Below are 16,095 nucleotides of genomic sequence, written 5' to 3' on the forward strand. Positions count from 1 at the left end.
AGAAAGACAAAAAATAAAATCAGTAACATGTCTTAGTCCTAGACTTTCTTGCATAAACATGCTTTATTCAAATCATTATTGAATCCCCAATGAGCCTAGAATCAGGGATGTGACAGCAGGGAAACGATCAAGACAAGCAATGAGGAGGACATTTGATTTAATCTCCGGACCTGCCTGATCTATCCTGATTCCCTACTTGTTATTGAGTTCTCAAATTGGAAATCATTCGCTGCTGCTGCTGAGGATGGTCCCACATGGACAGCCAAAGATCAATAAGATTACTGAGGATGGTACAACCATGATGATAGCTTTGGACTGCAATCGATATGAACAGTTTTTCCGTCGAGTGTCCATCAGTGTACAGCTGATAACTTCAACAAAACAGACTTCATGTGAAAACTATAATGAATTTATATTAGTAAACAATTGCACTTTTTGACCATGATGTACACAGTTAAAGAAGGGAATGATTTCGAATTGCTCTATTCGTTGTCACCCAGATGAGGATGGGTTTCCTTTTGAGTCTGGTTCGTCGAGTCTAAGGTTTCTTCTTCATATCGCGCCTCTTCCACCGTCGCCTCTGGTTTGATCTTTAGGGATAAATTTATATGTTTAAAATGTATACATTTCTGGAAAGATGCTTTATGACAATGTCCATTGTTAAAAGCACTGTACAAATAAAATGAACTGACAGCAGGGAAACAATTGGGAGGACATTTGTTTTTTAAAAAAAATATGCATGTTGAATACGTGTTCCAAATTTTGTGCTTTGTCTAAATTAGACTTTGTCTACTCCCTAACTCCATAAATAAATCCTGGAACAGAATAAGGAAGCCTAAACTCCACATAGAAACAGGGAGTATAAATATTTCTCTGTTGAAATATGTGTGGGTGGGTGTGTGGTTTCCAGTCTGGTGTCCAGAAGCATCACATACAAGCATAAGATTGCAAAATGAGTGCACTGCATACCTAAAGAATGAAACTGCTTTTAACACTTGACCTTAAGAACGAATTCTACATGATTCAGAGGTGCCATTAAAACCATCACATGTTGCAAGAGACTAAGAACTTCTGGTAAATAACAAACCTCTCTATTACTGCTGTTTACTATTACAAACAAGTGTTTTTCAAATCTGAATTCACTTCTTCAACACACTTTACATAATAAAATTGTGGTGGTGTTTTTGTTTTGTTTTTTTTTAAAATACAAATACTACTGCCAAAACATTCAAAATTAAAGACAAAGAACAACAGTGAATTTTGTGGCCCAGGAGATACATCAGTAACATCAATCCCAAATCAAACCATATAACATACAGTGACCTTCTTGACCTTTTACTTAAAGGACAAATCCAAACATGGCAGGATTTGTGATTGCATTTCACCATCCTTATGCAGCCACAGCTTCTCCTTTGAAATCATTACTCATTCTTAACCCCAAAGAAGAGATATGATTTAAAAAAAAAAAAAGCCAGTAGATGTATAACAGAACATTTTGTGTTATACTAGGCTTGGCAGATCGTGTGTAATATGCCATCATCCTATCGTTGGGTGGTTGGGGGGTCAGATACAGCTGCCTCTGAAAGTATTGAAATGGCAAGGCCAAAACATTTGAGTTTCAGATCAAAAGATGAATATGAGACAACAGATCAGAATTTCATCTTTCAGTTCCTGATATTTATATCTAGATGTGTTAAACAGCTCAGAACATGACACCTCTTGTCTGAGCCCACCCATTTATCAAGTGATCAAAAAATCTTAGAACATGTGACTGACAGGTGTTTCTTGTTGCCCAGATGTGCCCTGTGAAACTGTTTAAACAATTAATAGCTCTGAATCTCTACTCTTGATTTGAGCCCTGTGAAGACTGCATTTGTTGTTAAAAAGGATAAACCAACATGAAGACCAGAGAGCTGTCTATGGGAGAAAAAAATCTTACAGAGTAATGCATCCAATCTAATTGGGAGGAACTTTTTTATGCAGCAAGACAATGACCCAAAACACACTGCCAACAGAAGAATGCAACAGTTTGGTGATGTTAGTCGGTTGCTGGCTTGATGCAACTATTGAAAGCAAGGAATATGCTACCAAATATTAAGTGTTATGTACTTTACTTTATGTCACTATAGTAGAAAAGCAACAACCTGAAGCTTGCTACGAGTCGGCTGTAGCTGCAATCGCTAGCCTTACTGTTTGGTCGTTTTTTTTTTTTTGTTTGTTTAAACTTAATTAACCGTTAACAAGGTCAGGAACGCTGAAAAACTGAAGCTGGGACTGTAAATATATGTAGCAAGTTTTTAGTTGTAATTAAGTTCATACAAAAGTTTTAATAGAATGATATAAACTACATGTGTGTGTGCTCTGTGGTAAACAGCGGTGGAGATACTTACTGAATTTGTGTATAGTGAAGTAGCCCTGATAAACAACACCTAGTTTCATTTTCTTCATTTAAATGTCTATTCAAGTTTTGCGAGCAAAGATAATCAAGGGTTTCTGTTTGGCAGTGCAGACCAGGGACGCTAAGATGCACCGGAAAGGATGCATCGGAGAGGACGTTTTATTGCTCTGCTTTGAAGGTTATTAAGGTCTCGGAAAAAAAAAAAAAATTAAAAATTAAAATTTTAATTTAGGTCATGATTTTAAGGTTTAATCTGACTCACCCTCATAACAGCATGATGTTATTGGAAAATTATTTATTCCTCTTATATCACAGCAATTTGCTAACTACTACATGTTTTTTAGTTATTTACAGTTATGTTTAATGCTGTTGAATGATGGCAAAACAAGTTCCTGTTATCACTTATGCTATAATTTTTTAACATTATAAAATTAATAAGACACAAAAAAAAATGCTGCTTGCCAAGTTATCGAGAATCCATGAAGCCTTTTGCCCTGAAGACGTTCGCAGTGGTGGAAAACTTACAAGTTACAGCTTTAGCTCTGACTTTTATAAAGCACTGAAACTGGTAACTCCTTCCATAAATGTTAGTTAAACATCTCCTTACAGTAAACTTATTCATCTATTTTCTGTACCACTTATTCTACGCAGGGTCGCAGGGAGCCTGGAGCCTATCCCAGAGGACTCGGGGCACAAGGCAGGGGACACCCTGGATAAGGTGCCAACCCATTGTAGGGCACAACCACACACACTCACCCATTCACATACTATGGACAATTTAGAGATTTTAACCAACCGAAAATGAATGTCTTTGGACTGGGGGATGAAACCGGAGTACCTGGAGGAAACCCCCGAAGCACAGGGAGAACATGCAAACTCTGCGCACACAGGGCAGAGGTGGGAATTGAAGAGATTTGACTACAGACATTTGACTACTTGCTGTTTAACAGCATGCAGAATTGGCTGAGGTGTGTCTGTAATAGGAGAGGTGCGTTAGAATGACATCCCAAGGCTCTAAGGTGTTTAGCATGCTTACGAAATAATTGGACAACATATAAGGCAATAAGGGTTTTTTCACCTGAATTTCTCCCCATGGATTCGGTCATATGTAATATTTATGTCATGTTGTGCAGTCAAGGGCATTTCTAGTTTACAGTTTTTCATAGCTACTGGTATTTATATGCATTACAAAAGGTTTTTAATCCACACTGACAGACTGACTATAAGAAAAGCAGGAATGTGATTCATTGATTACTGATTGAACTGGCACAGTAAAAACAGAGCAGTAATAATACCAGGCTTTGACATAGCCTGAAAATCAGTTTCGAGCGAACAGCAATAAAAGATCCCACTCTGCTGACTTGCAGGAATGTGGGTGTGTAAAATGGCACAGAAGCACACATCCCCACTGAAGGTACTTGTTCATTCACAGTTTAGGATAGTGCTCATGAAGCGAACAAAGCGACCACAGTTAAAAAGATGGGTAGGGCTGCAGTGCAGTAAAACATTCTCAGTGTGGGGACATGTTAGAGGACAGATGCTGCAAGTCATCCAGGAGGGCATGGAGCATATGCGAGATACTGTCAATAAAAAGAAAGCGAGGCAGAGAGAGAGAGAGAGAGAGAGAGAGAGAGAGAGAGAGAGAGAGAGAGAGAGAGAGAGAGAGAGAGAGAGACACGAGTCATCAGAAATGGTGACAAACCCAGGCGCCTCCATTCAGCAAATTTCCATGCTGCAAATCCCACTGAACAGAGCACGAATGCTGATCGCCCCCCAGCGGAAAGACCCTATTAATCCTGTTGCGATTGTGATGCCATGTTGATTTAGCATTTCATCATCATTAAACAGCGAATACCACACTATCTGCATTCTTATTTGAATAAAAGTGGCTTTCTGAAGAAGGCAGGTGTGTGCAGCATTGCTCTCAGACAGCAGTGGTTGTTTCAAAATGTAGAAGATCCCCAAGAACAAGTGGATAGTTGTTGGATAGCAATGTAGAGTTTTTGGTTTACTGGTTATTAAATGTTTGATCAAGGGGAAAAAACACAAATCCAGTGAAGGTACAACTTAGGGTGCAGGGAATATGGGTATTATTTTATGTAGCTATATAGGTGTATAGGTGCATCCAAATGGATAAATGATTTAGATTTGTTAGAAATACAAGGGTATCTAAATGTCCTCTAACACACAGCAATTATTAGATATTTTAAAGTCTCCATGAAATCAAAATGGAAGTTTTGTGGCTTTTTTTCAGCCCACGCTGTGAGATAAGCGAAACACTATTGGCTGTTTAAAAAGGGGGAGGAGCCAGTCGATATGTCTCGTCCTGACTTCCTGTTTCAGTGGCAATTAAGTCAACAGACTGAATAACACTGCGCATTTCAAGGCACTTCACGGGGACTTGAATGCTCCAAGTAAAGCGGACCTAAAGTGACGTTAAATAAAACTTGATTACATGTATGTATGATGTGCTTTATTTCATTTCGATCTATTTATTATAAAAATACAAGGAAGAAGTATTGTGATCCCTATCATAAATAACATTAAACTGCCACGCTTACTCAGTCTTTCTTGGTTCCGTTATATTTTCTTGTTTTGAAGTTACAGTTTACAAGGCTTGACAGTGACAGGGTTACCTGGACGACAGGCCCTCCAGGGCTTTGTTGAGACACTGTGGAGTGTTGTCATTGGACAGCGGCACGTCGGGAGTGTCTGCTTTACACTCGCCCTCCATGTCCCCTTCCCCTTCACTGGCCAGTCCAAGTCTGTCCTCTCCATCTGCTTCCTGCACACGGAACACACACACACACACACAAACCCAGTCTGTTAGCTTGCCCAATTTGAAGTTTGAAATGCAATGTTAGCTACTATCCAACTAGCTAAAAGAGCTTAAGAACTGGCTAACAACACAAATGTCCCAATGAGAATACATCAGCCTACTATCAGTCACGATCATCCCACCAAATTATAAAGAAAAAAAAAAAAGAGCCAAAACTCCATCACACCCGAATCCATTTTCTTTTTATAGTATAATATCAGATTCCTTCACTCTCTCATTCCTGTTTGGCTTGTTTACACTCTCACACGCTTTCATTCTTTCTCTCTTATTTGATTGGCTGCGGCTCCTGCCAGTCACCACGTAATTGGACATTTTTCAGCTAGAGATGATGTTTGATGTATCCGAGCTGGCGTATAAAGCCTGCGTACAAATTTCCTGCCAATTCTGATTGGTCACAGCACTTAATGTTTTTCACGCAATTAGAAAAATCTGTTTTCATTTTTAACAAAATATGTAGCTTCAAGAACAATACTGACTAACACGGTCATTACTGTACACTTATAGCTACAATCAGCCTTCTACCACAGCAACACACTGAAGGGCCTGTATGAAAATCACAGCATGCAAATTTACCTGTGAATGACACACAGAGTAATAGTCCTGCACTTTCGTGACCCTTTATCGGGGACCAAAAGCCACGCAAATGCTAGGCAAATTCAGAGCAGACAGAAAAGCAACGCCACTGAACACGAGCTGGCGTGATAAAGTGGAGCAAAGTTCAAAGCCGACTCTGGGGGAGGTCACCTACTATCTTTTTCCTTCTCTACTTGGAGAGGAGTGAGGCGTCAGAGAAGGAACAGAAGAGAATATGCTCTAACACTGCTGCAGTGACTATCAGGAAGACGTTTCCTGGATGTACTTGCAGAACACTGAGGAGTCGGAAGGATACATGTGAATGTGAATTTTGAGGTCACAAAATCCAGTTTTTAATCAAACACAAAGATAAAACAATGTTTTTAAGGATTTTTTGAACAGCCTGGCCATGGTTAGTTCTACTCACCTGATAATCACTGACAATCTATTCAATGTCTGTATACTGTAGCCATGCTAATAATGTGGCGCTAATTTGTAACCGCTCACCACGAAACCAGAGACTATATAGAGCAGCCTGCTTGAAATATGTATGGGGCTGTGTGTAACACACAACATGTGGAAGTCCCACTCTGGCTGTTTTTCTTATAAAATTCACTAACATACAATAGCAGCCAAACCTCCTAACTAACATTACAAACATAATACAGGCATATATAATGTGCCGGTGTGTGTGCGGGTACATGCTTTCGTTCCAGGGAAGCAGTTACACACATGAAGAAACATGTTACCATGTTACCAAATTACCGAACATCAACATGAACCCTTAGCATGCTTGGTGATCCAATGATGAGGTTTCATCAATTTATGACGGTTTTAGAGGCATAACAGAAAAGCACTGGCCCTATCGTTGGGAGATCGCGAGTCTGAATCATGCTCGGAGGGGCATACTCTCCCTCCAAGAACAACCACAGCGACTCTAGCCAATCGTGTGCGTCTGTGAGCTCATGTATGTGGAAGAATGCAGATAGATAGTGCTTTCCTCCCTATGAGCACAAGTTTGAAAAGATGGGATTGGCTGGCTTCATGTGCCTCAAAGGAGATATATCCTCTCCAGCATTATAGGGGAGAGCTGGTTGGTATGTTGGGATTGGCAGGTGACAGAAAATGGGGAGCAATTATTTTGTATTCATTTTATTATTCAGTGGCAAAACTGGACATTTTGTATTTACTCTCGTTTCGCACCGAGAACAGAAACGCAGAAGGACTGACTGACGTGCACCTGATTTGCCCTCAGAGAATTTACTTCATCGATAGAATGCAGCTTTAACCTGCTATAAACGTATACCCTGGTTTTCATGTAAAATACGTCCTTTCAGCCTACGATTATATTTATTAATCCGCATGTTATGAAAGGTTGAGAGGACTTTCCCCCCCTTCTTTTCTATAAGACACATCATAAACCAAAGCCTGTGCAGACTAAGCAAACACAGCAGGCTGCTCCCTGTTAAATAAACAATAACGCGTTGTATAATTTGCAAACCAAAAACAGAATAATACTTGAATATGTGGAACCATTCTCCGGCTTTAAAATAAAGAAGAGAGATACTGTTATGGTCTACAGTTAAACATCTTGCAGTAGCTGATATGAGGCAATTTTTCATAAACTCACAGCAGCTTATAAAGTTGAATTTAATCTGCACAGGAGAAAAGGGGGGAAATTCGCCATCTTTCAAATTAAACTTGGCTACAGATCAAGTGGATCTAGTCCAAAAGCTGTGCTATTTCAGTTCCTCCAGATCCATCTAGTGTGTTTTTGTCTTTTCTCCTGATCGTGACCCTGTATCTTGATTTGAGCTGAAGCAGAAGACTGCAATGTTGTGCCAAAAACTAACTAGGGAATGGTTTGATTTGCACGTATTGTTTGCGAACGTCTTATGGAAAGCCAGTACGGGCAGACGTGTGCAAGAGGAAAAATAAATTCAGCTAATGTGACTCAAAGCAATGTTCCTTGGATCTAATTAGACGTTAGAGATTGGGTGCAAGCTGAGTTGACAAGAGGGGTCACTCAAGTCTGAAATTTCAGATTAATGTGTGTAAGATAAGCCCTTTAACTGCTAACTTTTTAATGAGGGAACACTAAGGCCTGAGGAAGCTTGAGTTTTACGCAGGTTAAACACAATGACTTATTTGATTCACTGTAGCATTCATAAAGTCATCGCATGCCATGGCAATTAAAAAAGTACGGCAGTGTGAGTGCAGAGCGGTTCCCCCATTCTTTCAAATCAGCACATACACAGATATTTGAGATAAGTGGAACTGCACTAACGAAATATTTACACCAAGAACTCTGATCTCCACTCACGTGATGATTAAAAAGGAGAAGAACGTTCTTTTCGATAGCATTTAAAGCTTGGTGACCTGAAGGATACGAGTTGAAAATAAATGCCAATATTGCCAGAGAGCCAAAACTGGCCCTGAGCCTCGAGCGCTCAGCTCTATATTAGGATTTATATTCTCAATTGAGAGAAAAGCACATGCCAAATGAATAAACATAACTCTATGGACGACCTTGACCCAGGACTTCTCATTTTAAACCTATACATCTACGCTTGTTTTCAGTAACCATAGTAACAACAGTCAGCTTCTATTATATTTGGTAACATGATATAAATCATGGCCTCTGGGAAACGCAAATGTTATTTACGGAGCTATTGTAAGCACTGTGTGGTTCATATATGAAGCTTTATTTTCATTCCACGAATAAGGTAGAGAACCAGGCTGGCACGCTGATCAGCTGCTGCGGAAACGAGACTATGCTAATCCCAGAGCAAAAAAAAAAAAAAAAAAAAAAAAAAACCAACCCTAGCACAGCCTCACCCAGGAGGCCCTGTGCTAAGCAAACACACTTAACCCATAGAGACTAGATAGCTAAGCGCAGTCTCCAGCTCATTCTATATGAACTGGAGAGATCATTTTGATTCAGAGCTACAACACACGTTCATCTGAGCCTCTTATTTTTCATTAAGTGTGGTACAGTCAGCCCACTTCCCACTGTGCAGATGAGGCAGAACAACATGGATGCCGAGTAGGAATTCCTCTTTGTGTTACTTATTAATGTTCCTTATAATTAGGCCTCATTTATCGATCATTTAGTAAGATTCTTATCCAAACCGAATCACGTTTCTGATGTTTAGAAATGTCAAAAACCTGTGAATTGCCAAGAGCGTCCAAAGCACAGCTGGTACTCTTTTAATGATGCCCACAAAACTCTATAAAACACAATGGCCACGGAGAGCTGAAAACAGAAATGATGATCAAACGGTGAACGAGTGTTTCTCAAGCACAGTATGTGCTACATCTTCCTGTAATGTGGCTCAACCTTCGCAGCAGGTCTCTTATAAGGCACCTTTTCTTTTTGTTCTAACTGAATGGCTCGTCTTATCTGTATTCATTTGTGGATATGTTTTGGACTGACTTCAAGCCATTAATATGAAATGAAAATTCCACGAAATTTACATTTATGCCATTTGGCAGATGCCCTTGTCGGGAGTGACTTACGTGTACAGTGCCCGCCACTATTATTGGCACCCTTGGTAAATATGAGCGAAGAAAGCTGTGAAAATTGTCTTTATTGTTTAAGCTTTTGTTTAAAAAATTCACAAAAATACTCTGCTCTCATGGATATCAAAAAATTGCAAACACCACAAGTTTATCAAAAAAAAAAAAATCTTTGTTTAATATATGTGTGTAACATTTATTGGCACTCATGAATTCATATGAGAAAAATATATTTGAAGTATATTCCCATCCATATTTTACCTTTTTTTTTTTTTTTTTTTTTTTTTTTTAAAAACAACCCCAATTCCGAAAAAGTTGGGACAGTATGGAAAATGCTAATAAAAACAATACATGGGAGATTTGTAAATGTACTTTGACTTGTATTTAAACAAAAAATGTAAAAAGACAAGGTATTTGATGTTTTATCTAATCAACTGCATAGTTTTGTTTTGAAGATAAACATTTATTTTGAAATTGATGCGTGCAACAAGTTCCAAAAAAGATGGGACAGGGGCGATTTAGGACTAACAGCGATGTGAGAAGTTGAAATAAGAAGGTGATGTGAAACAGGTGAGGCAATCGTCTAATCATAGTATATAAGGAGCCTCCAAAAAAGGCCTAGTCCTTCAAGAGCAAGGATGGGTCGAGGCTCGCCAATCTGCCAACAGATGCGTCAGAGAATAACCAACACATTGAGAACAACATTCCCCACAGACAAATCAGTAGGATTTTGGGAATTTCACCTTCTACAGTGCAAAATATAATGAAAAGATTCAAGGAATCCGGTCAAATCTCGAAGTGTAAAGGGCAAGGCCGAAAACCACTTTTGAATACGCGTGATCTCCGATCCCTCAGACGTCACTGTCTTAAAAACCAGCATGAGTCTGTAATGGAGATCCCGACATGGACTCGGGAATACTTTGGTAAACCTTTGTTAATTAACACCATTCACCGCTGCATCCACAGAAGCAAGTTAAGGCTTTACTTAGCCAGACATCAACACTGTCCAGAAGTGCCGCAGACGTGTTCTCTGGGCCAAAGAGGAAAAGGACCATCCAAGCTGTTATCAGCGTCAGGTCCAAAAGCCAGCGTCCGTCATGGTATGTGGGTGTGTCAGTGCCCATGGCATGGGTAACTTGCACATCTGTGAGGGCAGCATCAATGCAGAAAGATACGTACACACCTTGGAGCATATGCTGCCATCCAGAGCAGAACAACGCCAAACCACATTCTGCCTGGATTACAAGCGGATGGTTGTGTAAACAGAGAGCGCGGGTGCTAGCATGGGTTGCCTGCAGTCCTGACCTGTCTCTGATTGAGAACGTGCGGCGCTTTATGAAGCGCAAAATAAGGAAATGAAGGCTCCATAAAGTTGTGCAGCTGAAGAAATGCATAATGGATGAATGGGGGAAATTCCACTTGCTAAACTTAGCCAACTGGTGTCTTCAGTGCCCAAACGCTTAATAAGTGTTATTAAAAGAAAAAGTGATGTTACACAGCCGACTGTCCCAACTTTTTTGGAGTGTGTTGCAGTCATCAGATTTGAAATGAGTGTGTATTTTCAAAAATACATTACATTCACAAAGTAAAACATCAAATAATGTGTTAATGACATGTTTTCAATATAGTACCGGGCGGAAGGCTAAGGGCCTTGCTCAAGGGCGCAGTGTTGGTAGCTTGGTGATGCTGGGATTTGAACTCACAACCTTCCGGTCAGGCCTACTGTCTTCAATGATATGGCTAGTTACTGTGATGGTGAACAGAAGGAGGAGAGCTGGAAAAATGCTCAGTTCATGTAGTTTATCGAATTTCCAAACGAGAACCCATTGTCATCTTTAGCAAAGAGTGTGTAGAAGTACCTGGGCTGGCATAACCTGTTTTCTTGGCAGCTGAAAAATGCGGCACGACTCTAAAACAGTTTTCAATTAGTAAATTCCACCTCCTCATGGGCCGTGTATGCCCAACCCCATTCCTGCATATCTACCATGCCTGTGAGTTCAGCTCCAACATTCCCAGCTCTAAAACTCAGGTGCTACTGAAAGCTTTGATTAGCTATAATACAGACCTGTTAGTTTCAGCCAGGTACTAGCATTGGCCACACCTGATACAGACAACCTTTCCTATTTGAATGGTTACCCCTTTATTACAGCCATTTTACTACCTACTTTGAGTAAGTCGTACCAGCATAGAGACAAGCTGCGGGTTCTGCTTCGGGTAAAAAAAGGCCAGCGTAGATATGCTCTGAACAGTCACATTCATTTGACGCTGCATTCAAGATACACATCAAAAATGAATAAGGGAGGAGGAGAAAAAAGGCTGGTGTATGAAAAACAGAGGGCTATTGATGTGGAAATTTAACCTTGAGAACATCAGCTTGTCATGGTATAAAAGAAAAGCTCGTGAGACGGCACGGTCTGTGAGAACACAATAAAACGACGCCGTGCGATTCTTTGATCGAGATGTACTCTACACGCTTGCTTTATGAATGCCAAGAGCAAAGATGGGAGTTACATGTGCTGGGATATTTATAAAAAAATAAAAAAAAATAAAAAAAAACAGATCCAAGATAACCTTATAGATAAGTCTAATAAAGTCTATAATAGTTGTTTTTTTTTTTGTTTTTTTTTTTTAACCAAGAGTATTTTTTTATATATATATATAATTTTAAATATGATGTTGATTTAGCTGTAAACCTCAACAAAAGGCCTTTGGACAACATACAAAGTAAATCAGCACCCAGGTAATAACATTATGCAAATTCATCTAAACTAGGTTATGTAAAAAATAAAAATATGTAAATATAAAATAAAAAGCAACCGCTTAAAAAAAAAAAAAAAAAAAATTGTCCCTAGGTTGTTACTGCTTGCATGTTTAGGATCAAATTAGGTCATAATAAAATTCTGGCTCAGTATGTGGTTAAACTTGCCCTTACACATGACTGTGACAGATGTGGAGAAACAGGGTTACGTACAGGGTCACAGATCACTGACAAAAACAAGAGATGCTTGAGTGCTGGTGCTTTTATTGCTACACAGATCAATACTGTTACACTCTGCAATGAGAGGTTACAGAAGGAATTTCCTCACACAGATTTTATATTGTGGGGCTCCCATTAGACACCTTCAACCTGACTCCATCCTATTTATATAATATACTTGCTATATTTACATAATATACACAAAGACCTTTTCTGGATCCTCCATTATGGATCAAAATACTTACAAAAATAAACTGTCATTTCTTTTGTTACATAAGTGTGCATTTGCACACACACACATATGTATATATATGTATATATGTATGTGTGTGTGTGTGTGTGTGTGTGTGTGTGTGTGTGTGTGTGTATATATATAAAATATAAAATCCAAGGTGTCCATAAAAGTCTTCATAAATAAGGGAAGTTATTTATTTATTTATTTATTTTTTGCAAAATGTCTTCCAAAGTGTCATATTTTAACCCACACGGCCTTTAAGGATGCCTTTTTGAAATCGTATTGAAATCGTTCTCATGGCTGGATCGGGAAGCTGTCACAAGGTTGCAATTAACAGGAACTTTAACAGGAACCATGGTCAGCACATCGCACACATGGCACTGTTGCCAAACTTATTAACAAATTCAAAAAGACTGGAAGTGTTGAGGACCAACCGAGAAGTGGATGTCCACCAACATCCACTGACGAAGGCACCACCAACATAGTGCTGGCAAACACAGTCCACTATATATGGAGACTTTTGAGAGACCCTGTATTAAACAATATTTTATAAACTTAAAACTGATATGTAGAGCTGGTTACTAATTTCTTGACATTATTTCATCCCTGTATGAGCTCTAGTTAAATCCATGGCAGATTAAAATATTATATTACACCACAGTGTTGTGAAATGCTCGATTCTGATCAGAAGCGGTTGATTCATTTTCGATAACGGCAGCTTGGACAGTAGTTCCTGTTCTAAGGTTTATGTTAATGCTTTTCCTCTAATCAACTCTAGTTGCTAACGTATAACACATTAGAAGAAGCTGCTAACTTGTAATAAGAACTTACACAGACTTGTACTGGAGAAGCTCCACAAAAAAGGCCTAAAAAAATAACAGGTGTAATTGTTGATATGGTGAAGATTTCTGTGAGGAGACGTTTATGGAAGGAGTCTCCAGTGTCAGAGCTTTGTAAATTTACCTAAAGGTAGTGACGTATTTCGTGGATATTCCAGAAAATTAAACGTCGCTATAAATAGATAAATAGTAGCTTAGTGGTCATCACATTTGCCTCGCAGCTCTGGGAATCCCATCTCTGCCCTGTATGTGCAGAGTTTCCCTGTGCTTCAGGGATTTCCTCCAGGTACTCCGGTTTCCTCTCCCAGTCCAAAGACGTGTTGTAGATTGACTGGTATTTCCAAATTGTCTGTAATGTGTGTGCGACCCCGTCCAGGCCCTCCCCCTCCACACTATGTAAAAATGGTGTGTATGGAAGATGGATGGATGTGTGGGTGGATGGATGGATGTGTGAGTGGGTGGATGGATGGGTGAATGGATGGGTGAGTGGATGGATGGATGGGTGAGTGGATGGATGGGTGAGTGGATGGATGGATGGGTGAGTGGATGGATGGGTGGGTGGGTGAGTGGATGGGTGGATGGATGAGTGGATGGGTGAGTGGATGGATGGATGGGTGGGTGAGTGGATGGGTGGATGGATGAGTGGATGGGTGAGTGGATGGATGGATGGATGGGTGAGTGGATGGATGGATGGGTGAGTGGATGGGTGAGTGGATGGATGGATGGGTGAGTGGATGGATGGATGGGTGAGTGGATGGGTGAGTGGATGGGTGGATGGATGGGTGGATGGATGAGTGAGTGGATGGATGAGTGGATGGATGGATGGATGGATGGGTGAGTGGATGGATGGATGGATGGGTGAGTGGATGGGTGGATGGATGGGTGGATGGATGAGTGGATGAGTGGATGGATGAGTGGATGGGTGGATGGATGGATGGGTGAGTGGATGGATGGATGGATGGGTGAGTGGATGGATGGGTGGATGGATGAGTGGATGGGTGGATGAGTGAGTGGATGGATGGATGGGTGAGTGGATGGATGGATGGATGGATGGATTTATGGATGGATGATGTCATATCTTTATATCCTGGCTTTCTTTGAATGATGGACTCTTATTTGTGTTGTTTCTTGTCGTTAAGTGGTTATTAGCTGCTCTATTTCTAACTCAGTCTACAAGCTAATGAAGGCTAATTTATTTTTATCCGACGTTTTATTCAGACACTAGATCATATAAACTAGTTAATAAACTGCACAGTCATATATATATATATATATATATATATATATATATATATATATATATATATATATATATATATATACACACACTGAGAATGTGTGTGTCTAGCAGAGAGACCAATTACTCAGCTAAATTACCTCCTCTTGCCAAGTCAAAACTAGCTCGAGAAGTTATTGATATCTACGCTGTAAATCAATTTCAAACATGACTAGCTTTAATAAAATAACTGTTTATTTGTTTGTTTAATGTAAACAGTGGGCAACCTTGTGCTAGTCCTCAGAAGTACTATGAGCTAGCTCGCTAATTCATTTGCTTAACAGATAACCATTGAGTTCTGCTAGCCTGCTTGCTAAGTAAGCCTACAAGACTAAGGTTAAGCTTTCGGGCTTTACTTTAGCCGAGGCTAGCTCGCTCTGAAAGAACATTCCCGCTGGTAAAGAAAGCTAAAACTGTGTTAATTAGTAATAGTTAGTGTGAGGTTACCTTGTCGCTGATATTGTCAGTGCTGTCGGGTTCTCCGCCTCCTGCTCCTCCGCGCTTCCTCAGCTCTGTCATTGCCTCCTTATTTCTCCCTCACACATGCACAAACTAGTTCAAAATACAGGCTTTAAAACAAATTTCAGCTCCCGAAAGCGGCTTGTTTTCACCAACATGGACCATGAAGTGCCTCAGAGCCGGAGAACAGGTTTAAAAAAATCCCCAGTATGTCTCTTATGTCTGTAAGAGACTCCGGAATTAAATGCGTGCATTTGTTTATATCCGCAGATCTGTGTCACTGCAGCAGCGCGCGCGCGCGCCCGCTCTCTCTCTCTCCCTCTCTCTCTCTCTCTCTCTCTCTCACACACACACTCACTCACTCTCTCTCTCTCTCTCTCTCACACACACACACACTCTGACTTGATCTCTCTCTCTCTCCCTCACTCACACACCCACACACACTTTCTCTCTCTCACACACACACACTCTGACTTGGTCTCTCTCTCTCTCTGACTCGGTCTCTTCCTCTCTCCCTCACCATGTCTCTCACTCTCACACACTCTCTGACTCTGTCTCTTCCTCACCCTGTCTCTCTCTTACTCACACACTCACACTCACTCTCTCTCTCTCTCTCACACACACACACACACACACTCTCTCTCTGACTCTCTCTCTCTGGGTCTCTCTCTCTCTCATGCACACACACAAACACTGACTCAACAACAGGGTTGCCAAATTGGTCAACAGCATTTACATCTGAAATCCACTTTAAAACCTGCACATTTCACTAGGAACCAAACAACACCTCCCTCCTAGCCTGCTGAAAAATCCAGTTTGGTCTGATCAGATACCAGTTGTCTAAACACAGGCCGAGCTGGTCAAACTGGTAGACCACTTTTACCAGCTGGTAAGTGCTGTTAGAAAGGAAACATTTTGTTAAATCAAAAGAAAATAACACACTAGCATAATATAATAATAAAATAAAATCTCAACAATCG

At 40.2% G+C, this 16,095-nt stretch overlaps 1 protein-coding gene across 1 annotated transcript in view; it reads right to left on the minus strand.

The window, feature by feature from the left end:
- cds1 (CDP-diacylglycerol synthase (phosphatidate cytidylyltransferase) 1) overlaps positions 1–15,450 on the minus strand; it is a 26,038-nt gene extending 10,588 nt beyond the window's left edge. Inside the window, exons 1-2 of the mRNA XM_017452238.3 lie at positions 15,104–15,450; positions 5,035–5,183 (exon numbers count right to left, since the gene is read on the minus strand). Of these exons, the coding sequence (XP_017307727.1) occupies positions 5,035–5,183; positions 15,104–15,175 (221 nt within the window). The 5' untranslated portion in view covers positions 15,176–15,450. The remainder of the gene's footprint in view (positions 1–5,034; positions 5,184–15,103) is intronic.
- Between the last annotated feature and the right edge of the window lie 645 nt (positions 15,451–16,095).

The sequence above is a fragment of the Ictalurus punctatus genome, chromosome 22, assembly GCF_001660625.3.
Source record: "Ictalurus punctatus breed USDA103 chromosome 22, Coco_2.0, whole genome shotgun sequence".
In the NCBI taxonomy this organism is placed as follows: Eukaryota; Metazoa; Chordata; class Actinopteri; order Siluriformes; family Ictaluridae; genus Ictalurus; species Ictalurus punctatus.